The 26,408-nt window shown below is 46.6% G+C and overlaps 1 protein-coding gene across 4 annotated transcripts in view; it reads left to right on the forward strand.

Annotated features, from left to right (window-relative positions):
- The window catches only part of Arnt2 (aryl hydrocarbon receptor nuclear translocator 2), a 153,713-nt gene that overhangs the window by 41,937 nt on the left and 85,368 nt on the right, over positions 1–26,408 (forward strand). For 2 of the 4 annotated variants that reach the window (XM_032893286.1, XM_032893287.1), the window contains exons 2-5: positions 3,239–3,353; positions 9,948–9,995; positions 16,992–17,205; positions 20,515–20,728. In XM_032893286.1, coding sequence (XP_032749177.1) covers positions 3,239–3,353; positions 9,948–9,995; positions 16,992–17,205; positions 20,515–20,728 — 591 coding nt within the window. Of the gene's footprint in view, positions 1–3,238; positions 3,354–9,541; positions 9,996–16,991; positions 17,206–20,514; positions 20,729–26,408 lie in introns of those variants that run through there. The other 2 variants (XM_032893284.1, XM_032893285.1) reach the window with 2 other exon arrangements.

Here is a 26,408-nt window from a genome sequence, read left to right on the forward strand (position 1 = left end):
TGTTTGAATGTTTCTTTTCCCAGACATTGTGTTAGGCTCTTTACATACATTGTTCCTAATTTTAAAAAACGACTTGACAAGATAAGCATTTTGAGTATTTCATCTGTAGTACCATGACCAATAGTGGCCTGGTCATTCTGGTAGTTCACACCTATTTGAGCAGCTATTTGGAACTGTTCGACTGCAAAACCATTTGGTCTTCCTCTTAGCCTCTTGTAGGCCATTGTTACAAAAATGGGAGGAGCTAGAGAGCGGAACAGAGCAGAGGGGAGAATGAAGAGGGAGGGAGGGAGGAAGGGAGGGATCGATCGATCGATCCTTGGGTGATTGCTGCCTAGGATGGGCATGCATTGGCCAACACAACATTTGTGCAAAGCCATCTCATTGTCTTTGCCTTGTGTCCCTTTATCTGTCTGGAGATAGGAATGGATCTTCAAAATTATCCCCCCTCTCTGTCTTGTCCCCCTGAGAGAACTTTTACTTTCTGCAAGTTGGGTCACAATTGGTACTTTTGTTTTCCTAAAGTAACCTTCAGTGGTTATCATTTTGCTATACCAGTGCCACATTCCTCCTGCTCTGAGCTGGAAGTGACTGGCCCAGGAAAGCAGAGGACCTTTCAAGGTTTGCAAATGACGGTCAAGATCAATTTTACTCTGATGTTTCCTTTACTCACAGGCCTTGAGGTTGTTGGCTTTAAAGTGCTGAAACTAATGTTGCATGGAGCACTAGCATAGCAGGCAATAAACGCTAAGTCTCCAGAATCCTAGGCATTTATTATCTACTGGGTTAATCAAAGTGAAAGTAACTTCTTCACCTAGAATTCCTCAGTGTGTGTGCAATGGGCATTGACAGTTTAATAAAGGAGATCGATGCTCAACTTCCCCTAGCACGTTTCCCCTGGAGCCCTTTATCCTGGGAACTTGTAAGGGATCATGACTCTGGAGACCTTGCTTTAGAATCTTGCGTCCCACCGGTTGGTTCACTTTCTCTGCTCTAGACAGCCCTGGCCTCCAGCTTTGGAACTCAACAGAAGCTGTAAGCATCAGCCACGATTTCAGAAACGCATATATCTTATCTGAAGCAGGCTGTAAGTGTCAGGGCAGCGCTGGCAATGCTACCTCACAGTCACAAACCCAGTAAAGGCCCAAGTGAGGGATGTTCCCATGTACTTCCCAACGTGTGCACTCAAGACCATGACAGTCCTCAAAGCCTTGTGAACATAACAAACGGAGGGACTGATTTTAGATTTTTCAGTATTAGCGGATTTCAAGAATTTTGAGTGGAATGGCTCAAATGTGTTGTTTAGCCTGTGGGATAACTGTCATATAACTTCCTAGTTTCTATAGGAAAAAACAGTGATAACCCTCAGAAAAGGTGATGTGGTGGCCTCAGTGGCCATTCCTTCTGTCCTCAGAGTAGCTCCATGCACACTTTATCCCAGCTGTCCCACTGAAGCATCTTTATAGACTGCTGAGCCCAGTAAGGCCCCAGAAAGGATTGAGCCAAGAAGAGTGAACACAGCAGCAGGACAGTGAGCAGCATTTACGAAGCTGCTCCAAGGATTAGCTTTTCTTTCCTTTTTATTGTCTGTCTGTCTTTCTTTCTTCTTCTTTCTCTCTTTCTTTCTTTCTTTCCTTCCTTCCTTCTTCTTTTTTTCTTTTTTTTCTCTTCTTCCCCTTCTTCCTCACTCTCCTCCTTCTTCTCCTCTTCCTCTTCCTCCTCTTCTTGGTAATGCAAACACCAAAGAAAGCTTGCTTTCTTCGGATACAGCAGAGAAACTCAAAAATATGAAGCATGTGTTAGAGATGGTCCTTGCGGAGCACCATGTAAACATTGTTCACACTCTGAGTAACTCCTTAGCTAAGCTGTGCTCACAGGGAGAAAGGACATTATAAACATAAATCTTACAAACCAGACAAGCTCCCTTTTCCTGTGGAGGAGCAAATGCTAAATCATGTTTGAAATCTGAGTCATTTTAAAAGCTGTAGCAACAGCTATTGAGCTTAAGGGTGTAGCAGAAAAGGCCTCTCTTCCTCTAGTCCAGGTCAGTGAATTTGCTTGGTATGTGAGGTAAAAAAGAGAGAACCTGTGCTCTGGGGACAGTGCTGAGCAGGGTACCATGCTCAAGGGCCAAAAACCAGGTCCACAAAGGCTGGGACAGAGAGAAGGGCCAGGCAGCTCGGAAAAGGCTCCTGGTCTGACTGGCAAGGGCAGAATCTGCTGTTGCCTTTACAGAGTTAGGGTGACAGCGGGTAGATAATCTCTACACATTTTTCCCACTGAGGGGGCAGACAGGGCAGTAAGCTCAAGTCCTCAATCGTCACGAAGGTAAGCCTCCACTTCCTGGTCATCTTCCCTGTCACCAGCTTCCTGTGTTTTCTAGTACAGCTCTTCACCAAGCTTGGTTTCTGCTTTCCAGGATTGCTGGTGTACCCACTGCACCTCCAGCTTCACCAACTGAGTTTATCTTGACAGGGAATGGAGCAGTACAGGGCGCTGACAGCCTAGAAGGGGCAAAGAAGAAACTTTTTGACAGGGTGGATTGATTTGAAATCAAGGCTGTTAAAAGAGATTCCAGAAATGTCTGACTTATTAGAAACAATGTAGAATAGGGAAAAAAAATTAGTCCCATCTGTTGCCCAACATTCTCTTCCTTTAAATTGGTATTTGTTCCTGGAAAATCTTGTCTAGAGATACCTGGGAGCCTCAGCCTGAGGCGACCTTATGAGGCCTAAATGAGAGACTCTCGATGCTCCAGAATTCATGGGGTCTTGCAGCAAGCCAGGGTTTCTGAGGCTACACGGAGGGTGGTGGACTAGGCTGGGTATGGAAGCAAAGGTGGAGGTCAGTGGGTACTGCTACAGGCCAATTACTGTAGAGAGTTAGCTTAATCCTGGGTACTATGGTTGGTGCCAGTTGTAGCTGTTTCTCAGGCTTTCCCCTCTACCTAGACAGCCCACCTGCCACCAGGTGACAAGGACACCTGAGTCCCTTAACTGCTTCAAGGCTGTACTCATGTTTCTAACCACTGCCCAGAGGTGGAAGATTGGAAAGCCCAGACAGCCCAGGGCTGGCCCAGTTAAGTGACTGGCAGTAAGCAATGTGTCCACCGCTCCAGGTCCTTGGGCTGCCTCCCAGGTGGGCTTTCTCAGGGCACTGTGATAGTTTGATAGTTTCCTTGCTTGTTACTAATTTCTTTTCTGTCCTTAACAAAATTCTTGTTTCTGTTGACTTCCAGAAATGGCTTCAGACATACCTGGATCTGTGACCTTGCCTGTTGCCCCCATGGCGGCCACGGGACAGGTGAGAATGGCAGGGGCCATGCCTGCCCGAGGAGGAAAGCGGCGATCCGGGTAAGCAGACACAGCATTTCCAGGAACTGGACTTAAGTAAAAGTTGAGCAATGCTCTTGACCTGTTAGAAAAGAATTGTTTTTCCCGGTCCAGGAGAGTAAAAGCTCAGCAGTTTGCATCCTGTTTAGATTTTGCAAGATTCCTAAATATGCACATGATTTGCTTCTGAGTGCTCGGTTTCCTGGCACCCAGCTGGGGGTTTCTGTTTGCTTGCCCTTGCAGTTATGATGCCTGCCGGCAGTGGGATCCTGCTGGGCCTCGCTTGTGCTGACTCCCCAAAGGGAGGAGTCCCCTCTTAACTGCTTGAACATTCCAGCCTCATTTGGCAGATCCAGCCCCAGGGACTGTAAATGTAAACTGGGGCCCTCTAACCTTCCCTCCAGTTCTCATCTTCCCTAGGAATATGCAGGAATTCTTTTTAACAGGACTCAGCCCCTGAAGGCCAGCCAGATGTGTTCAACGCGGCTCAGGCAATAAAGTGAATAAGTATTGCCCACTATACTGGACCTGATAGGTCACAGACCAGTTTTGAGCCGATGAACCCAAACCTGGCACCTTCTTGTGGTGAATGGTATCAGCATCTGCACTCGGGACCCCAGATCAAACCAACCAGAGTCCTTCAGGAAGGCATAACTGGTATCTTCCAGCTCGGTATATTACTCAACCCTGTTTCCCTTTGGTCCTTTTCCCCCCTCATTTTCGGTGAAGTAGTTAATAAATAAGAGGAGCAATCTCAGGAGGTTGCTCACGTTCAGAGCACACAGTCTGCCCACGGCTGCACCTATCCAGTGAGAACAGAACACCTTCCATAGTCCCAAGACTGCAGGCTCCACCCATGTTGAAAAGGTCCAGCATTTTAATCCCAAGAGTCTCTTCCAAACCTTCTGATTCTTAAAAAGGCACAAAGGCAAGGAGACCGGTGCACACCAGGGTCTGGAGTGGAGTGGGGACAGGGAGTGGGGACAGGATGCAACACACACTATTATGATGCCATCTTCTGGTAAGCTCAGACTGCTTTGCGTACTGGTCTCTGGAAAGGAGCCTGGGCGGTGTATGGTTACTGTGCGGAGTCCAGGGCTGACAGTCTCAGCCGGGTGGTGAGTCCTATGCACTCTCTGAGGAAGTCAGTGCTCTGCTGCTGCTGCTGGGTCCCCTTAGTGGGTGCCACAAATACCTGCCTGCCGGGTAAAGGCTGCAGCTTGCCTCTGGGCTGCCTGCACAGCTGCCTGGTGTCTGAGCCATTGTTCTCGCTAACTGTGGACAAATTCTGCACTCTGGATTGCCAAAAGAATGTATATAGTGGTAAAACATCTATTTTTTCAATTTAAAAAATCCAAAATATTTCAGATGTTACTCCCTTAACTCACATTCTTTAAAGAGAAACCCCATTGGTTCGCCCTTGTCTGTTTCTAGAAGATACCAGACTAGGCTCTGCAATGAATACCCTATGTTGGTTCAAGCCTAGGCAAAAATGCTTTGCCCCAACCCATGCTGAGGACCCATGGGCCTTCCCTGTGCTGGGGTGAGGTCATCTGTGAGCCTGCTTCCTCATGGTTTGGGCTAGTGTGCACCCCAGCAGTTTTCCATCTTGGCCTGCAGGGTCCTGACCCAATCCCAGAGTACAGTTCCTGCTTTCTGCATTGCACTTAAGATACTTTGATCTAGGACTCAGTTCCATATCTGAAGAATTCCCCACAGCTGTCCTGTCCTGTAGTTTTAGTTCCTGTTCTATTGCTGTGATACACCGTGAGCAAGGCAACTTAGAGAACAACGGGTCTATTTGAGGGGTGAGAGTCCATCATCATCACGCTGGGAAATTAGGGCAGTGGACAGACATTGCCACAAGAGCAGCAGAGAGCTCACATCTTAAACCGCAAACAAGAAGCAGAGAGTGGACTGGGAATGGCACGTGGCCCTTGAAACCTCAAAGCTGCCCCTGGTGACACATGGCCATACCTCCTAAGCCTACTCAAAAATGGCCACCAACTGGGGACCAAGTGTTCAAATGTATGAGACTGTGGGGAACATGGCATCTCAATCAAACCAACCCTCCCCCCCCACAGACAGACAGACAGACCATACCATGTCCACCAGGGCACTAGAAGCTAGTGCGTGCCCTGGGCAGGCTGGCACTTGGGCTTGGGTTCGGTTCCACATACAGCTGAAGAAGAGGAAGCACGTTATCGAGAAGGAAACGGAGTTGAAGGTGGGTGGGCAGTGGCCTCTGACACCCTACCACAAGGTGAGACTGAGGCTCTCTGGAGGCAGATCAGTGAGTTGGGTCTTCGCCAGGAAGCCTTGGTCATCCTCCTTGGAACCTGTGTGCTGCCTGTCTTTTCCTCCTGTCAGACGGTGGGAATCAAACCCCATGACTTAGAGACTCATCCAGGGTTAAGAAGGGAACCACCTCTTTTGCAAACCTGTTTCCCTAGTGAGTCTTGGAGCTTTTTTACCTCTGGCATTTTTTACATCTTTTCATGAAATTCTCACATTGGCATCAAAAGGCTGATAGCTCCATCAGGGCCTTGCGCTTATGGCTGGTGTTGACTGTTGTTTGCTGTCACTGTCACCAGCATGGTGTCTCCAACTGTTCCTTCTGTTAACATTGGGAGACATGCTCTGAAGAGACTCACAGGGGGGGATGTGGAAGAAGATGGGGTATGAGGGAGAAAACCTACCCCATTCCTTTTCAGTCTCCCCTCTCTCGCCTGACAGTCATTCTCACAGAGCCAAGTGTTCCAAGTGCTCAGGACAGTCACCCATCCCTCGCTAGTGCTTCACAGCCTCGCAGAGCTGGCCACACTGCCTCTCGAGGACTTGGGGTCCTCCTGGATGTGTGCCTGACTTAGTGCTGTGAGTCCTTCCTGGCTGGGCTTTCTTCCCACTTCCCTGTGGAGACTTCACTGTGAGCATCTCAGCAGGGTGCTGCTCTCCTGCTGGCAACTGGGAGGAGGGGTGAAGGTTCAGAAGCTTTAGATTCTTGGCAAAGTAGCTCCACATGTGTGGGAGAAAAGAGCTGAAGCAAGTCACCTGACATACATTCTTGTCGTGACCTCCCTAAGCTCAGCAAGACAGGGAGACTCCCACGGGACAAACGGGCACAAGCAGTGCTTTTAACCTCACGGAGAAGTGGCAGTGATGAGAAGCTGAAGCTTGCCATCTGGGTGGGGTGGAGGCTGCAGATGGTGATGGTCAGGGATGTATCAGTTCCTGCCACTGCCTTGTATCCAGGACTGAGCTTCTAAAACACCATCACTGAGGGGAAAATCCCAGCACTCGATAGTTCAAGACCAGCCTGGGCTACATAGTGTGACCCTGCTTAAAAATTAAAGGCAAGAGAAAGAAAGAAGGGTGGGGAGGGAGAGAGAGAGAGAGAGAGAGAGAGAGAGAGAGAGAGAGAGAGAGAGAGAGAGAGGGATGTCTCTGTGGCGAGCATTCCTGGCTTTAACTGCAATGTCAACCAGGCTCTGAAGTGAAAATGTTTTTCGGACATGTTGCCACTGCTCTGTTCTAGGGCGCTGTGGCCAGGACAGGAGTGCTCCTACCTAGCCACTGCTGAGCAAGCTTGAAAAATGAATGCTTTGTGCAAACTCAAATTTGATGCTGCACTGTCTGTCCTTCTGAAACAGCACTGCTTGGGAGACTCTCCTCACTTCTTTCTCACTTAAGTCAGGCTTGCAAATGCCTATCCGAGCTTCTTGTTCAGGCTTCCTGACAACTAGCATCCCCGAACTAGGATCAACTGTGTGTTAGCCCACTGTCTGAGACTCGCTGGTTCACTGTGCCGAGGTTGGTTTTGTTTTTGTTTTTTAGAGTGAATACAATAGGACTTAAAGTCACGTTTTGATTTATCTTATTATCCAGATGTTTCAGAATAATAGAGAAACATAAAATCCATAAAACAAAGGATGATTTACGTGTTATACTTCTCATAGCAGAAGAAACAAGCTCCAGTTTATCGCAGTCGTATTTAAAGCGGGTTAGCCTGGTGGCAGGGACCCGAACCCAACCCCGTGTGTGTGTGTGTGTGTGTGTGTGTGTGTGTGTGTGTGTGTGTGTGTGTGTTTATACTGTTCCTCTCCATTCTACATATGTATGATTGAATGCACACTCAGAGGTGTTGGATATAGTTTCTCTCCATGTTACATGTGTGATTGCACGTGTTCACAGGTAGGAACGCTAGTTTCTTGGTTTTTAATTTTTCATACACGTATCATGGCTCCAAGTTTCCGATAGACTCCAGTAGGCTCAGGTTCTAGACCATCTTTTTCTTTTACCTGCTTCTGGCCTGATCCAAACCTCACCAGGACAAACTGAAACCCTTCAGTGCATCACTCAGTTCCTATTTATCTGTTCTGTAGGGTATTGGTAAAGAAAACTCTGTTAAAATGAAGGTGATTTGCTTGAGCGTAATTCAGCACTGAAGTCCTGGAGTCCACGTATACCTGTCAACATCTCATTGATCTTTAGGCCTGGAGTGAGGGCCAACGAGTAATTGTGTTTTGTAGGAGCTTGATTATCATAATCCTATCAACAGCCCTGGAGATGGCTCAGTGGTACAGGCACTTGCTACCACCATGCCTGATGACCTAAGTTACATAACCAGATCCACGGGTAGGAGGAGAGAGCCTCATCTCTCAGTTGTCCTGTATCTCCACAGGCAAGCCCAAGAGTGCAAGAGCGTGCTTCCCCGCCCTCAATGTTATAGAAAATTTGATAGTAAATTGAACTGAATGGAATTTTATAGATAACTGTGAATACTGCACTCATTTATGGTTTTGATAAATCCATGCATAAATTATTTGGAATTTTGAAAACATGGGCTTTTAATGTAGGCAGAGGTGATATTTCCCTTTGTAAGCACTAGGTGGCAGTGTAGCTCTGCAAAATGCAACTGGCCTCAGTTAAACATTTTTGGTGGTTATTTCCCACATGTAATTTCCAGGAAGGTGAGATAATAGCTTAGTAATTATACAGGATGTTAATGAGCTTTCTTTATTTAGATTCCCACACTCAGCTCCATTCGTCCTGTGGACAGCTCTGGCCAGTGCTGGACTTCCGAAGCCAAGCTGAGGAGAATCTCCCTGCTGACTTGTGTTCTGTCTTTTCCTTCTTCCTTCCCATGGCCTTTTCCCTTTGTACAGAGCTATTTCTTTCATCACAACTGCCATTTTGTTGTGGGGACAGTTGGCTTTTGAGGGCCAAGGATCCAAGTGGGTAAGGATCCCATCAGGGAATCCTGGGCATGTCAAACCAGGCTGCACTGTATACAGTCCAGAACAAAGACACGCAAAAGCTGCCCACGCTCCCTTCATTTTGTCACATCTGATACTAGTTCCTAGGTCCCTGGAGCTACTGCAGAGCCGAGAGGTCGCCGTGCATCTCGCTGGGGCCCCTCTTGCAGCATGTGTACAGGGATGCTCTTTCTGGGTAACATGACTGCTTCCTGGTAACCTGGGTAGCCTGTGCATTGCCCGGGTCACTTACCATCCAGGCCCTTACAGACTAGGGAATGAACTTCAGCCTTCCCCTCTCCTCAGTGAGGGCCAGAAGGTCTGGCCTCTGTAGCTGTGGTCTCCTGGTACACACTCCATGCTTTGCTTGTTTGTTGTTTGAGCAGAATCTCACTGTGCTTTCTCCATTCTCACAGTAAGCTGCTAAACCATGGGATTCCTCAGACCTAGCCGCCAGGCAACTGGCCTCCCTCCTGCTTGGACCATGAGACTATAACTCACCAAGTCCTTCAGACCCTACTGAAAACAAGCAGAGTAATTTAGGGTCTGCAGATGCCCCACTCCAGAGCCTCGCTTGCTGTCGGCGTCTCATTTTCATTCTCGGAAACTCTGAGTGCCCTTGGCCATGGTTAAGTTCTCCTCTGCTCAAACATCCTCCAGCCTGTGTATGCTGACATTAGAAGCACTTGGGTTTTTAGGAAGGAACATTTGGGGTGTTAAGCGAGAATTCACCAAGACATTGATGTTAGCAAGGGAGCGGGGGCAGGAAAGAAGAAGAAACTGAGGAATAACTCGATGAGCTTCAGCAAGCAGACAACCAGCTTGAGTGAGTTTGGCATCAAATACAGAATGACGTTCTCAAATGGCCTTTGCCCTGAGGTTCTCAGAGCCTCACCAGATGTCAAGCAATATTCTCAGTCAGCTCCACTGCCCCCCTAATACTCAATACCCTTTGAACTTGCTGTCTTCCAAATCCCTTGAACAATATACCATAAAATTCAGAAATTAAGTGTTGATATAGAATACACGGTGTGGATGGACCCACATACCCCAGAGATAAGAAATATTGATGACTTCACACAGTGTGGCCCGAGTCATTGGTCACCTGAGAAGGGTTATAGAGGGACAAGTTGACACTTTAAGTATTCCCATTTCTGACCAGAGAACTAATAGTGAATTACTGGAGACCTTTGGTTTGTGGTTTTTTCTCTCTTGAGACCCTAGGGATACTGTTTGGCACTGCCAACAGTAGGAAGCCACGTGATGGGGTGAAGACTGCTCTGCTTTCACAGCTCATGTAACCAAATAGAGTCTTCTGAAAGTTGTAACCAGTGCTTAACCTGTGGCTTTGACTTTTCAGAATGGACTTCGATGACGAAGATGGTGAAGGTCCCAGTAAATTTTCAAGGTGAGTTTATTTTACCTTTCTCAAGCCAGTAGCAGTCACCTGACTGGCAAGCACAGGCATTTGCTGCCTCTTGTCATTGAGTAAGCCATTGCCTGATCTTTGACTCTCTTGCGTATGCCTTGTTTAATGCAGGTATTTGGCTCAGTGGCAGGCAGCTATTAGCAATCCTAGTGTGTCCCAAGTCCGCCCTTGTGGTACCTGCTTGAAATCTTAGCAGTGGGGAGTATGAGGCAGAAAGATGGCAAATTCAAAACTAAACCTAAGCTATATAGCAAGATTCTGTCTCAAAAAACCCATAGCAAATCGGGGAACTGGTAAGTACTTAGTTCTTAATCCTGCTTGCTTTTAAGTTAAACAGTAACTAACTTTAGTGGACTCCCTTTCAAAAAAACAAAAACCTAGGGTTCAAGTATAGAGACAGTTATCAACATGAATCCTTTTTTTTTTTACTGTGGAAAATAAGGAGAAATACAGGAAATATGGAGCCTGTCTGGGGTTGGTTTTAAGATCCTGACAATCATGCGACTGACTTGTGACAGCATCTTTAGTTGGCTCCGTGGCACTGGCCTGGGTGCAGCTGACCTTTAAGGAAGACTCTAGGGTCACCAGTGCCGGTGGGCTAAGGTAGAACCATGATTTCTGATTCTTCCAGTTTGTTTTGTTTGGGGCATTTTGGGACACATGGACGTGTGCTGAAGGAAGGTATCATTCCTACATTCTTACCATGCTTTTCATTGTACCATCTTCTTAGAGCAGGGCTTGCCTTGATGCCCCCATCCCTGAGCACTCCTTCTTGGTTATTGTTGATCGTAGAAACTTGCTTCTGGTGATAGCTGCTTGCCTTGGTATTCACTCCGTTTGGACTGACAGTCTTGGATGTTTGAAGCAACTTTGAGAAGTGTGGTGTCCACACAGCACACAAGGCTGCTTGTCTACTTTTCTGCATGCAGGTCCTTTTGGTTCTTTGTAACCATAACCAAAATGATAGCCGTGAATTAAGCAGTGTTCTCTACAAATGCAGGAGGGATGAATGTCTTGTTCTTGTCCAAGGAGTCCCAGCCTTCAAGTCCATAGTAGATATTTCCTCATCCCATAAACTTTCCCCCCGAGACCAGGCTCATCCATTTCCCAGTTTCCTCCTCATCTGAAGCATGAAAGATGAGGTAAGAACACATTAATGACCTCGGAATTTCCTATCAAAACAAGATGTGAGCTTCAACAACAACCAATTATCAACAACAGTTATCTCTTCCTATGCAGGTATGACCACCCATCTTGGATGTCCAGGTTTCTAAAGATGTATCTTAGTAGCAAGAGTGCTCCATTCCTGGAAAGGAGCCAGTCTCAGAAATGGATACACCTCTCTCATATTCATTCTCATTCTCATTCTCATATTCTCATTCTCTCTCTCTCTCTCTCTCTCTCTCTCTCTTTCTCTCTCTCTCTCTCTCTTTCTCTCTCTCTCCCACCCCCACCCCAGAGCTTTCCCTTGCCACACAGCCTCTCTGTGGAAGGAAGAATGACACTGTCCCCTATGTCAAAGTTCCCCTTGAGATTACATACCATACCATAGCTTGTTAACCTCAGGAAATAGTGATGCTTGGTCTCAGAACATAAAGAGAAAGAGAAACATGGAATGACATTTGCTTGACACTGCAGGTCAATGTCGGTAATGAAACAATAGTCGAGATACACAGAGTTCATTCTTAGGCCCAGCCGTGAGGAGGCAGTGACCCCAACACTGTGTACCACTCTGAGCCTGCTAATGAGTCACATGTTACACAGTCAAGTTCAAACCTTTGCTTCTATCAACCACATCCTTTCCTCTGTGCCTTAACAATAAGAGAGATGGAATGTGCTTCCAACATGTGCTGTTACTTACAGAGCTGAGTTCATGGGATCCCAGAGGGACTGACTTCATTATACTAAGGTATTTGAAATAATCCGTGGCTGAGGGACCTGTGACCACATCTGATTTGCTCAGAGTTGGGGAGACAACCAAGTACACGCCATACCTTCCACTTAACCATCCAGGGTCTCCTGCCAGCCTTGGTAAGGTACACTCTAAGGCCTCTCCCATTTCCTGCTCCCATGCCTGCAGTCAGTCCACAATAGCTCCATCTGGCAAGGCCTTGGGAAATGTGAAGACTGTGATGCAAACCAGTACCATCCTTATAGTTGATCTCAGCAAATCAGTCCCATGATCTCTGTCCCCTGATCTAAGTGTAGTGATCAGTCCCAGCTTTTCTCAAGGATGGTTCTGGATCCATATGTTCTGCTTAAAATTATACTTCATACCTTGACCTTGGGTTTGGGAAATATGGTCCAAGTCATAGCAGCTGACTCATGCTTCTTGCATTATGGCCCCCTCAAAGCAGACCTCAAGTGGAACAGGGGGTAGACAGGAAGCTGTATTGTGCTGCCTGATCTCATGTGGACACTGTTGGGGAGCTGGGTGTCAGTGTGGTTGCCTAATGGGGACAGTGACAAAGAGCCCTCAGGGTGGTAGTGATGGGTGATATGAGCTTCAAAAGAGGAGATCTGTTTGCTGAAAATGTTCAGGGATGGAAATATGAAGCTTGGCTTCCTTTCCCAGCACGGCCTAAGGAAACAACCTTCATGTACTGGCACTGGGCTTGACTTCTGTTTCCTCTTGAGTTCCATTGTCAACTCACAAGCCTGGACAACAGACAGGGATGAGCTCTCTGTCTCTAGAAGACTCTGATCACACACCAGAACAAAACACAAACCTCCCTAACGGACACCAGGACCCAGCGGCATCTGTCCTTCAAAGGGTCAGCTTCCTGACAGCACACCCAATCTACAAGCTTGCACTCAAAGTGAGGCCCAAGCATCTCGCAACGCTGCACAGCCCAAGCTGGCTTTCTACTTTAATGTCTGAGGATGTTCCTGTGTTAAAGGTGACATTAGTTGCACCTATGGGAAGTGGCATCAGAGTGTGGACAGCAGATAGTCCCAAGCTACCATCAAAAGCCAGTTACACATCAACCATGTATCTTATACTTACAGGACCACATCTACATTGGACCCCCTCCCTGTGCATCAAATGAGGCAATGAGAGGCTCTCATGCTTAGCACATGACAGTGTGGCTCCTCTGACTCAGTCCTGCCTTCAGTATCCTAGGTTCTGGGACTCCTGCATGTAGCCATTGAGACTTCTGTTTAAGGAGCCCTCCTCATCACATACTCTCGTACCATCCTGTAAAACCTTAGCCCTTAGGTCACAAGAGAACAGCACCACAATTGTGACAGCACCTCCTGCAGACCATGAGGAAAGTTTTTGAAGTGCTCCCATTTCATAAATGTAAATCAAAATGGATGACACCCCCACTGCTCTGAGTAAATTCACACAGCTAGCTGCACCTTCTTCTTTGCCCTTGATTCCCCCAGTGACTCCCCCTGGGGCAAAGCTTTAGTTCTTGGTCCAGCAGAGTTGTCATTTCCTCCTGCACCCCAGCTGTCCTTGCTGTAGAGTCCTGACCCTGCTCCCACATATGCAGAGGAATGTTTCCTTACTGTGCTGCCTGGCTCCCAGCAGTTATGCGTGCTCATAGACATCGCATTTACAGGTCTAACAGATCGATCGAGCCCATTGTCCCCTCCCCTGGGGGAGAAGATGAACTTGGCCTAGTAAAGAGGGTCTTAAGGATGCGCCTTTCTCTTTTCACAGGATGGCATTCCCTCACTTCTGTATCCTTGAGGGCTTCGGGATGAAATCATACACATCAATGCATACCGTTTGCTTCTCAGATCTTGTTGCCAGGCAACTGGCAGTTCTCAGCTCTTTTAACATACTGCTAGTAGCTCAGGCTTATTTCATAGAAAATGTAAGATCATGGTATCGCTTCCTGTACTGGTGAGTGTGATTTCCAGCCTTTAGATATTGCTATAATCGTTTTCTTCCTTTACCTCAGTCCACACACTGAATTTATCTATGGATCTATCAGAGAACCTCACAAAGACCCTTCCCAATGTTTATAGAGAAACCTAGTCCATAGCACTCTTTACCACAGACACTCTCTGAAAGCTCAGACTTGTCTCTGTAGGTTTGGGGTCACTACTGAAAGGACTTTAATGGATCACACTTGCGTTTAGAGAACTGCCGGTCTGTCTACAATAGAAGGTCTGAGATGGAGGAAAAGGAAAGATGAGAGGAGGCTTAGTCACGTGGTGCAGGTGGCAGTAGCTGCCGTGGGCATGGGCATGGAGGAGGGAGAAGAGTCAAGAGGTTTTTGCAAGAGTTTGGCAGACAGAGGTTTGTGGTGAAGGCACTGTTCAGCATGTGCTGGACTAGAGATAAGTGAGAGTAGACATTGTGTTCTTATGATTCAGAGAGGTGCTGAGTGACAGAATATGGACTGGAGAGAGGGGAGAAAAGGACCCAGGGAGAGGTGTGTGGGGCTGTGGGACATCCCAAGGTCAGAATGACACTCCAGATGTGGTGGGCAGGGTCTCCTTAGGGGTTGCTCTGCACAGAGAGGAAAGCCTTTTTCACATGATCCCACAAACATGCAAGGAGGTGTGGTGGGAACTCTGGGTCCTGCCTGAATCATCTGCTCAGAAGTGCCTGAACTTCTTGTCTGACCTCTCCTTACGTCATCGGCCCATGCACTCTCAGAGTATCTCCTTCTCTGAGTGGCCCCGGGAAGTGTGAGCTGGCAAGGTGGAGTTCTCCCTGCTTCGGGCCTCCTGGACAAATGTCCAACTGAAGAACGTGGTCTGCGTCGTATGACTGGCTTCGTGGTTGTGGAAGTCAAGGAAAGGGATTCTGGTATCTCCATGGCAGACTCTTGCCCGTGCTCAGGAGCTAGCAGTCCTCTGTCCAGATCCCTGCTTGCATCACTTTCTCTGGCTTGTAGATACCCCACCCCAAGCTCTTCTTATCTGGCTGACCCTTTCTTTCCCTGCTCAGGAAGTTTTGTCTTTCCTGATCCCGGAGAGTCTTTCCTGTGTGTAAGAACATTGCTGCTTCACTGGCATCTTCCCAGCTAATCACCTGTGGGTGGGGATGGCCTCCAGGGCATCTTTCCAGCTAATCACCTGTGGGTGGGGATGGCCTCAGGAATCTGCTTGCTGGTCTTAGCCTGTCTTCCCCCTCTCTCCTACATGGCTCATCTATTTCTGAACCCCTCTAAAAGGTGATGATGTCAGCTACAACATCAGGGCCTATTGGCCCATCAGATTTCTCACTGTGGTCTGGCCTGTTCCCCAGCTTCCCAAGTTCCTCGATTTCCTCTTGCACCAGGTCTGCTCTTCCTACAGGGACGTCTCTTCCTCACTCAATGTTTCTTCCCAATCCTAGGCCTTCCTTTGACCCTCGAGATAAACCCTCTTCCTAGAGCATACCTCCTCTTTCCACCAATACATGGGTCTCACTCTGCCCACTGTCACTAACCCTTTCTGGTCCCTCCTCTTCTATGTCTTCTCTCACCTGCCTTTTACCTTCCAAGGACTTTCTGAGCAGGTGACCAGATCCCGCCCCTGGGTTGTGCTGTGCAAGTGGATGTTTACATCCCTACTTAATGCCCATGCTGCTTGAAGACCCTGTTGGACTTCCTTGTTTTCTTTGCCATTCTCTCCTCATGGTGGGGCTGGCTCAGGACACCTTGAATGGAAATTATGGTCCAGAAGGCTCACACCAGTCCACCACAGGGATTGCTGTTTCTACAGAGGGTCTCTCAGCACACTAAGCATGTGCATTGTCACAACTTTGGGCTGATTGTCCTGTTATCCCGCTTCCTGGAGTGTAAAGCTGAGGACACATGCACTGTGTGGAGCGGCCTTGCCTGGGGACCTTCTTTTCTTACTGTTGGTGTCACTGTCCTTCCCCAAGAAGCCAGAAAACCCTCCATCCTGCAGCAGCAGCAGCTGCAGCATGGGCTGTGTTTTTAGACATTGTTTTGTCCCAGGGAACAGCAAGTGTGTTGGATGAGGTTGGCTGTTACTCTCTTTTGAACCTAAAGGTAAAAATAATTCAAGGCAGAAATAATCTCCCAGCCCTTCTGTTGGTTTTTCACGTTAAGGATCTCAGAAATGGAACTGGGTAATTCCTTTTTTAATTGGTTATTTGTTAATAAGCCAGGATCACACCTGTTCTGTTACTATGCTGCAGGGAATACACTGGCTGTAGAAGAAAGGCATGTTCACAACTTTATATAAAGTGAATCTGAGTCATCAACGGTCTCCTTAGTGACACAGAATAGTAAGGCTTACGATGTGTTAAGTACTGCAAGCCCATTGTTAGCTGAGCATATTGCTAAAAACAAAGGCATTTCATACAGCCCCAGCCAAGCATCTCGGCCTGGCTTGGGCGGCCCTTAGCCAGATTAGATTAGAACACTCACATCTGGCTAGCTAGGCATCCAACACTTTGTACTGGGGTGTTGAGGATTCATAGGCTATCTTGGGTGCTGTTTTGGAGGTAAAAGTAGCATGGCTGTGTGGGTATTTGTCTTTATTGGGTGCTTTCTGTATTTTGAGGTACAGTGTTTACTGATTGTATTACCACCATCAAAAAACTAAAGGAGCATAAGCTGGAGACTATCTTATAGTGAGTGCTTCATATCACGAATAAGCAGTCAGGAGCTACATTTGTAAATGTATGTCCACACATTCATGTTTAAAATCATGCTGTACACGGAAAGCCTGCTTCAGTTAATAGCCTTCCATGCTCCCTGGTCTTAATTTTGCATGTCCCAGAAAAGTCCATAGGTATGTGTACGAATAAGGAAGGGCCAATACATAGTTAGAAAAGGAGGCCACAGAGGCCCATGTTCCCCACACATAGACATGAGCTTACAGATGTGTCAGGGCTTCAGTCTACAACTACCCAAAGCACTGAGCCATTATGAGGTAGGCCCAGGAATTTGGCTATCTGATGTTAACCGTGTGTTATTTTATCCCAATGTCTGCTGACCGGCCCCTGGTCTGATCCTTCTCTTTTTCCCTCCCCCTGACCTCTTGCTTTCTGGGAAGAGAGAACCACAGTGAGATTGAGCGGCGCAGGCGGAACAAGATGACTCAATATATTACGGAACTCTCCGACATGGTTCCCACCTGCAGTGCACTGGCTAGGAAGCCAGACAAGCTCACCATTCTGCGCATGGCGGTCTCACACATGAAGTCCATGAGGGGCACCGGCAACAAATCTACTGATGGCGCATACAAGCCTTCCTTCCTCACTGAGCAGGTACCCCAGGGCTGTTGTGGGAATGGGAGAGATCCTTAAGGTCACAAGCCTGAGATAAATTATGTAGGAACATGGAATTGGGGAAGGGGTGAGGGCAAGAAATTTGACTTCCATTCTTCAGCACAAAGTATTCTTCAAGAGTGGCAGATGTGTCTATTGTCTGCTCTTTTAGTGCACATAAATCTCAGTGAGGAGTAGTTTAAAACACAATGGGATGAGCAGGCTGATACAGGAAGATGGCAGTGACACCATAATCTTTATGTAAGGGGAGCAAGATGGCCATGCCATCAGAGTCACAACAGCAGTGATGGTGTTATCTACAGGACCATGACAGCCGGTGCTGTCAGGCACTCATGGTCCTGGTCCAAGTCACATCTTTCTGTGTTGTTCATTTACTTTAGTTGACAAGCCACTGCTCTTCGTCACTGTATGATAAGTGAAGAATCAAAGCTTAGAGACTTTCCCAGGGCCAGTTGCTTAGAGAATGAGCCGGACACTGGTCTCCTGGGCTTCCCTAAAGCCGTGTTTTTATACCCATGCTAACTGGGGAGTAGAAAGGCATGAGATAGCAAGACATCATTAGTACGTGGGTTTATCCGAACCTGGAGGCTTGTCTTCTGAATCCTTGTCTTTCATTTGGTGATCACAGTGAGCATCGGCTGGTACTTAAAGCTCTAGTCAGCCGCCTAACTGAAAATAAAACTTTTACTTTCTCGTTTCCATGGCTTTCCTAAGATAAATGATGATGGATTCGGTGGAAAGATGTGAAATTACATGGTTGTCAGAGGTGTTAATTTGAAAGTACCAAGTATCCAATGTGTGGAATCTTGAGTAATGGAGTGTTTAACAAGACAGAATGTAAGGCCAAAATAAAATTGAGAGGAAGGGACTGGGTCGTACCAGGGGCTGTGCTCAGTAAAGAAGGTGTGAGGGAATCGCAGACTGAACACAGAGACCTCAGCATAAGGACTTTTAAGAGAGGCACAGCGTGTACAGAGGGGGAGTGGAGAAGGCACTAGGGGTCGTTAGCTGTGCGGTGCAGAGCATTTGTCCATGCTGTGACAGCAGGTGTAGAAGAACAAGGAAAATAAACCAACACCATTGCCCTCTGTCCTCACAGGTGTTTTGTCAGGTGCCTTACTCTGATCCCTTTTAAATCCTCCCGGGGGTCACTTGGTCCTTCATGCTGAGGGTTTCAGGAAGAAGGTGGTGACCATGTTTGGTCTTAGCTATGGCCCAGGTACGCCCTTCTACCCTCATTCCCATCTCTATAAAAATGAAACATGTGCTAGCCCCAGCTCTGTGAGTGTGTTGAGGTAGGCATCACTGTGTAGACTGCTTAGCCTGGGGATGTTTCTATAATGAAGATGAATGGCGAGGCCTGACCTGCTGGGAATTTAAGTAGTACTAACATTAGGGTAAATACTGTAAATGAAATGAATAATGAATGAATCGATTTAATCCTTACAAAAGGACTCTGAGCGACTATAGGAGGATTGCAGAGAGAAAGCAACGACACATTTATGTGCCTTATGCATGCTTCTCTCTTGGTCACATGTACATTTACAGAGTCCTACTAACTCTTACTTAGCCCTGCACATCAGAAGCTCATTTAACCTTCCAAAATTTCACCAAAAGCAAACTTTCTGAACATCAGAAGCCAAGACCGTCAAATATGCAGAGTTGTAAAGCTAAAAGGAAGGGCGTGGATGGCATCCTTTTTACTCCCAAACCCATACTGTTTCACTGGAGAAATGAGGAAAGGCCAGTAATAAAGAACGTGCTCTCAGATGAACCTCAGGAGAGAGGGTGGGAAGAGCTGAGTGAAGGTGACCCTGTCCCGTTAGACCTTTGCAAACTGGGTACAAAATACATGCATAGACAAAGTCACACAGCCTCCTCCAGTGACACAGGATTCTCTCCTCCCCCACACATCTTACCCCACTTTTAACAAGGGTCTTCCTGTTGGGAAGATTTTTCCTGAAAGTGAGAATGAAAAAGCTGATGTTCTTAGAGCCACAGACACATCTGAGAGACACAGGAAGCAGAAGATCACATGGGAAATCCACAGAGCAAACTTTTTGGTTGAAAAAATGTTTGTGCCATCTGCATCCATCCCGGTTTCCCAGGCTGAATGTGTTTGAATTGCTCCCCGGTCAGTGTCTGCGTACAACCACAAAGTTCCTAGACTGTGTTCCCAGAAGGTCTTCTAGGGGCTGGGCACTAGGACATCACTCCGACTTGGAGGCTCTGGTTTCTATCCTTTGCTTCCTCCCAGGTGCCCCTGACTGTTGTGTGGTAACCATTTCATGGGGGATTGCATTTGAACATTTGAGTCTCAGATGGGGAAAATGCTTTCTTACTGCTGACTGCAAAGGATGATTTTGTTCCTTGGGGCATGGACAGTGTGTGAGGAAGTTGGAGTGGTGGGCACAGACTCTGGCATTTGTGGAAGAGTTAGCTTCACACCTCCTGCAGGCCAGTTGTCCAGGTATTTTATTTAGCTTTATAAGAAAGGGTGTAGATTACCACTGAGTGGCATTTAGGCATGTATATTTCATTGTGTAAAAGTCGCCTCGTTCGTGGCCCCCTGAGGTGACAGCAGGTCTTCCTGCTGCTCATCTATTGATCCACAACACTTTTACTGATCATCATATCTCTGGTAAGCCTGGTAAGAAGAGGCCAGTTCCTCCCCCTCTTCTCGGTGTTAAATGATGAGACTAGCTTCATTGTTCTCTGCTGCTTTCTGTGCTGTCTTTGCTGAGGTGATGGCAATAGCTTTCAGAGTCCTGGAATCCCGACAGACATGTAGACTTGAGCAGGCACCTATTAGAACAAAAGGAACAAGAGTGCAATATCCCCACACAAGGGAAGATTCTTTCTCTCTTGCGGTCTCTTTCTCTCTTGTCTCTTTCCACCCTCCTTCCTTCCTACTATCTGACCTTTCTTGCCACACATAGAGTTGCCACGCATAGGGTCCCAGGCCCTTCTGCAGTGTCATGACTGCAGTTTCAGCACACGAGAGAAGTATCTCAGGAAACTGGCCACTCAGCAACTCCTGATTATCATTATCTGCTCTCTCATCTCTCTATGCTGGAGATACCCCTGATCACTCTCTCCAAGAAATGACAGCGTATTTTAGGGATGGTGCAAGTTTTGTTCATTTTTCTAAAAAAATTAAGCTCAATGGGTAAAACAGTGTTCATCAGTACAATCTCTTCTTCAATGATATACAAACAGTTGAGAGTGCTAATTAAGAGAAGATAATTGATCTGTTATCACTTGCTGACCATGGTCTTTCCTCCCCAGGAACTGAAGCATCTCATCCTTGAAGCTGCTGACGGATTTCTGTTTGTGGTGGCTGCCGAGACAGGGAGAGTAATCTACGTGTCTGATTCTGTCACTCCTGTCCTGAACCAGCCACAGTCAGAGTGGTTTGGGAGCACACTCTATGAACAGGTGCACCCTGATGACGTGGAGAAACTGAGAGAACAGCTGTGTACTTCAGAAAACTCCATGACAGGTCAATGTAGTTTTTTTTTGTGTGTGTTGCCATTTGAGCTTAAAAATTGTTCTTCTGGTGGTGGTTGGTGGTGGTTGGTGATGATGGTGGTGCATACATTTAATACCAGCACTTCTGAGGCAGAAGCAGGCCAGCCTCGTCTACAGAGTGAGTTCCAGGACAGAGAAACCCTGTTTCAAAAAAAAAAAAATGATCTTCCAGTAAACATATTGGGAAGTAGAAGTCATAAGACATCCTAAAGGTGAGATAATATATTTTATTTAGTTGTGTGTGGCTTCATTCACAGTATCTTAAATTTTTAGTATGTCATTTTTATTCTGAATTTTACCTATAATTAGTGCATGTGACCAGCAGGAGGTGCTCTTGCCACATTAGTGAGACCCATATGTTCTCTATGTATCTCTGTTATCCATCACTTACAGACCAGGCCTTAACCACCTGAAATACATACAGTTCCTTACTGAAACATTTACGTAAGTCAGTTCTGCCATAACATAACAGACACTTTCTTCAGAATCACTTCTCTTTACAAATAAATGCAATAAGATCTGCAGAATTCATTGGGGAAAGTGAGTTGGAAGTGAAGCACTCCATAGCTAAAAGTAGGAACTTACGAAAAATGCCAGCATGGCTTTAGGTGACAAATGGAAATTCATAAGCATTATTAAGCATGGTTCTTAGCCTGGAAAATGACAAATTTGGTTGAGGAAATGGGTCTCAGGAAGTGTTGTCACCTGTGTGTTCTCATGAAATGCTACCAGGACAGTCATGTGAAATCAGCCAGAGTTTTAACACCACATGTAGATAATCCTGGTGAGTAGACATTCCTTTTGATAGTTTTGTAGTTGTCTGGGGTGTGTAGGTTGTAGGGCTCTCTGTGTGGCTAGGTTCAGTCAGGTTCAGTTTTCTGTGTTCATCTGCTATTTCCCATGAATAAGCAAACACAAAATTTACATTTATCTCCAATTGTTCCCTAACATATCAGTCAAATCAGAACAAACGTATATCTGTATAACACACATTTGTGATATACTGACTGTACTGTGTGTTGCTGGGGTTCTCCTGTTTATGTCTAGCACGGTGCTAAATTCTGATGGTTTGCATGTAGTAGAGCCACTCAACAGAAGCCTAATGAATAAGTGAGTCACTGTTCACCATAGTCACCTCAGGTCTCTGTGACACATTTCATAGACTGGATAACTCCAGCTGCAGGAACTGACTTTTTTTCATAGTTTGGAGGCAGGAAATACAATCTCTTAGTCCACTTCATCTGAAACAAACTACTATGAGCCATGCATTTTTAAGTATTGATACGGGGCTAAAAAGATGACTTGGTGGCAAAGAGCACTTCCTTGCTTCTCATCCAGAGGACCTGAGTTCAGTTCCCAAAATTCACATTGGGCAGCTCACAACTGCCTATAACTCCAGCTCCAGGGGCTCTAATGCCCTTTTCTGGACTTTGCACTCACATTCACAGACCCAAACATACAAATTGAAAGTAAAAGCTGCATGTGCCCTCACATTAAATTTATATATATATATACTTCATTTGTATATTTATATAAAAATTACATATAAATTATATATATTTATACTCATAGTTTTAGAGACTAAGAAGTCTAAAATCAAGCTGAAATTAATATGTCTGGTGAGTGCCCATTTTTTTGCTCCTAGATGCCTCTAGCTGTGTCTTCACAGAGTATGAAGGACTTTCAAAGTCACAAGGGCTCCATGCTCATGACCTAATACTCCCATCACCCTGGAGATTAGGGTGTCAACTTGCCAAGTTGCATCAAGCATTAAGTTCATTTCATCCAAGATCATGGTGTCAGCAGGGTTACTCCCCTAGAGACCTCTTGTTAGTTTCCAGATGCTTCTCTCTGAATCCTGCACAATCTTTTTTTCTGTATGCATTCCTAGTCTTTCGAAGGATACCAATCATATGACCTAGTTTTACCTTAATAACATCTTTATAGGCCCTACTCCAAAAGCAGTCATATTCTGTCATTCTGAGAGTTTAGTCTTCAACCTATGAAATTATTGAGGGAGTGTCACAATTCTTCCCATAATACTTAGAATCAGATCAAATCTCATGCTGTCCAAACTGGCAAGTGTTGAGCTGTCCTGAAGAACGGTAGTTGTTTCCTTCAGTGCTAGTAATCTATAGATAGAGATTTAGTGTGGGCATAGGACTCGTGTCTCAAACATCTCATCAGGCCTGTAAAAGAGCAATGCAAGCTCAGACTCAGGAAGACACTGTTGCTCCCTTGCTGGGCTGACATTGTAAGAAACACGGAATGTACAGTTCAACACTTGGGAACTGGGAGAGAGAAAGAAGTCAGCCAGGAAGTGTTGGTTTAAAAGCTGAAGTCACCTCCTCTGGAAAGAGCTGATTTTCCCCAGACTCTCTGTATTTGGCTGCAGGATGTGGCTTCTTCAAACCCATCAGGAGACCCAGATGTTAGAGGAAGTGGTGGCCAAGGGCAGTGCAGGTTCAAGCCAAGGTGCTACTGACTGGCTCATCAGAGGCTGGTGGACATTTCTGTGTGAAGTCTTCATGTATCTGGCTGTGTAGAAATGGCTTTGGAAGGACTGTGAGCAGTAGTCACAGGAGTCAGTGCTAACGCCGTGGGCTTGTTCTCCCAGTGAACTGTGGACAGTCAGATCTCTGAGCTCTCTTGCTAGCCTGGCTCCTCTTGAGAAGATGAGATGAGATTGGAGATGTGGGTCCTGATCCTTAGGGTGTGAGAGAGCCCAGGATTCTCTTTTAGAGTCACCTGGTGAAGTAGACTCTCCTAGGATACACACAAGACTGTTGAGCTGGAGGACATGGCTTGAAAAGGCTCCTTGCAGCAGGGCTGCATGTTTGCAGGTAGGAAGCTCACTGGTGCCCAGGACAGACTGGAGGTTGATTATTGAGCATCCAAACTGCACGTTTACTATAAGATTTTTCATTTAAAAGTCTTAAGGGTTACTTGGTGCCTTTGATTATTGGACAAGTGTCTCAAATTCTTCTGTCTCTGAACCTATGTGATCTGAGGTCAGAAATAAGTAAATATGGGACACTTGGGGGAGTTGTGGTGACAGATGCAGGGTCAGGAAACGAGGGACGGCCTGCTGGGATAGAGGTGTCTTAAGAACAGCCAAAGTCCTCCGTTAGGGAGACTCTGTCCTCTAAACCTCTCTCCTAGGAAGTGAACATTCCATTCATTGGACCTGCAGCACCATCTGCACTGAACATAGACTGGGGAGAGAATGCTCTGGGTGTGCACAAGGAGAGAAGGAACAAAGGGGGAGCCAGAGCAGGTGTGCAGACTACTCTGCTGGCCCAGGGACCTAAGAAGTGACATTTGCACAAAGGTGTGGTATCTAGAAGAGAGAGTGGGCTTCTTTGTTGAGTTAAATCTTTCCGTAATTAGTCAGGTGTGATCCAGGGTGGTAAGAAGAGTCTTGGAAGTACTACAGAAGTGTGGATCATTGCAGTGCTCTGATCCTTCTGTGGATGAATGCTCGCCTCTGATGTTATTCAATCAGTGATGGCACCCCCATGAGCCTGGCAACAGCAATGTTGACAATAGGCATAGCCACAGAAAGGGAACTGGGAGACGCTATGCTTTGCTCTGCTCTTTTCTTGGTGATCTTAAGAAGTTCCTTTCTTCTTTTATCTCTGTTCTTCTCCCAGCACAGGAGAGATTCCTAAGGCTCCTTCCAGCTCTCAATTTGTCCTCCCATCTAAGGTTTCCAAATAGGATCTAATCCACTACTTAGAAAATGGGAGGGGAAGAGGGGCTAAAGCCTAGAGCAGTAACATGATAGGCCAGCACTGTGCTAAAATGCTGTCACTTCTCTTCCAGAAGGCAGCAATGGAGGCAGTAGGGGTGTCGCCAGTAACTTATATTCAGCCAAATAGTTATACCAGTTGATGCCTCTGAGTGCTGTGCTCACCAACTGACAGTATATGCTGAATGTCAATGTGTTTTTCAATAGACCTACTCATAAAATAATGTGTTGTACTGACTGCTTGACAAAAACATGAATGGAGGTTTGCAGGAGCCTAACCCTTAGGAGCAGTGGTTCAGCACTTCCTCATCCAGTGTCCACAGTGGCTTTATGAAGCACAACTGTATCAAACAATGGGAATTGACCCTGATTCTTTTTTCCCCCATCCCAGCTTTCCTTTGTTGCTTGTGGGGCTCTCAAGCGATATCGCAGATTTACATGTAGTTCTGGGCTTGGGGCCTCTGGCTGTGCAGCAACTAACTTGCAGAATTGCTTTCTGCCAAGTCTCTGTGAATGTTCCAGGCTTTCCTTTCTTAGCTCCGCTAGACTCCTCCGCTCTGTCCTACCCTGACCCATCCTGAGGGCTATGGAGACTCAGAGCCAGGCCTCAAGGCCAGCCTCTCTATCCAAGGTACTTGTACCCACACTGCACACAGAGCCATCAACACTGAAACTAGTAGCTGGATATAGGTTATTGGACACACTACCTACTTCCTCTGCAAGGCCATTGCTGCCTCCTGGGATGGTAGGGACAGCACTTTTACACAGCACTGGCCTATCTTGTCACCACTCCAGGTTTTAGCCCCCTCCTACCATTTTGAAGTGACTCTTCAGAGAAAGGAGGGATGCCAAGCAGCAGGTGATCCCAATGAGGAAAAGGTGTTGTGGAGACACAGACGTGCCTTGCAGGAATAGGGGCTGCAGAAATGATCACTTTAGATCTCTGAGTGATCTGAGTAATCACTCTTAGTAGGGAAGGTCTGGGGAGGGTGTAGAAAGGCCCTGGGCCTTCCAGGTGGCAACATGCCCTCTAGTTGTAACTGGATATACCCAAAACCAGGTTCAGAAAGCAAGCAGGGGCAGCAGAGACACCACCCAGGAGACAAGGAGGGAGCCTATTCCCTCAGTGTTGTCCGGTGGCTGAACTCTAGAAAACCTTGATCCTGGTGAGCAGAAACACAAGGCCCTTTGCCAATGACCCCAGCACCTCCCTGGAAGGAATGGCTTCTGTTCTCCAACCAGAGAGAGGATGTGGGAAAGGTTAATCTGTGGGCATTTTGAGAGGAAGTTCATTTGGGCCATGTCCCCTGCATTGCCTTTTGTGGTCAGGGATCCACAGGGTTCTCCTGCATTCAGATAATTGGGTCAACATTTTGGGCTGGTATAGGGAATAACTTTGAAATAGACTCCCCAGTGGTAGAAGTGGGTGCAAGCAAAGAGTAAACTGACTTACTAACTTACCTTCCTCATCCTTTCCTCCCTCCCTCCCTCCCTTTTTCTTTTTCTTTTTTTTTTCTTTTTTTTTTGTATATTTTTTATTTACATTTCAAATGTTATTCTTTTTCCTGGTTTCCTATCCATAAGCCCCCTATCCCATCCCCCCTCCTTCTACTTCTATGAGGGTGTTCCCCCTCCCCAACCACCTCCTCCCTGCCCTGACATTCCCCTACCTGGGGTCCAGCCTTGGCAGGACCAAGGGCTTCTCCCCCGATTGGTGCCCCACAAGGCCATCCTCTGCTACGTATGCAGCTGGAGCAATGGGTCTATCCATGGGTGTACTCATGGGTTTAGTCTCTTGTTGGTACTGTTGTTCTTATGGGGTTGCAAACCCCTTCAGCTCCTTCAAACCTTTCTCTAACTCCTCCACCTTCCTTCATTTTTCAATGACCACTTATTTATT

The sequence above is a fragment of the Rattus rattus genome, chromosome 2 (genome assembly GCF_011064425.1).
Source record: "Rattus rattus isolate New Zealand chromosome 2, Rrattus_CSIRO_v1, whole genome shotgun sequence".
NCBI lineage: Eukaryota > Metazoa > Chordata > Mammalia > Rodentia > Muridae > Rattus > Rattus rattus.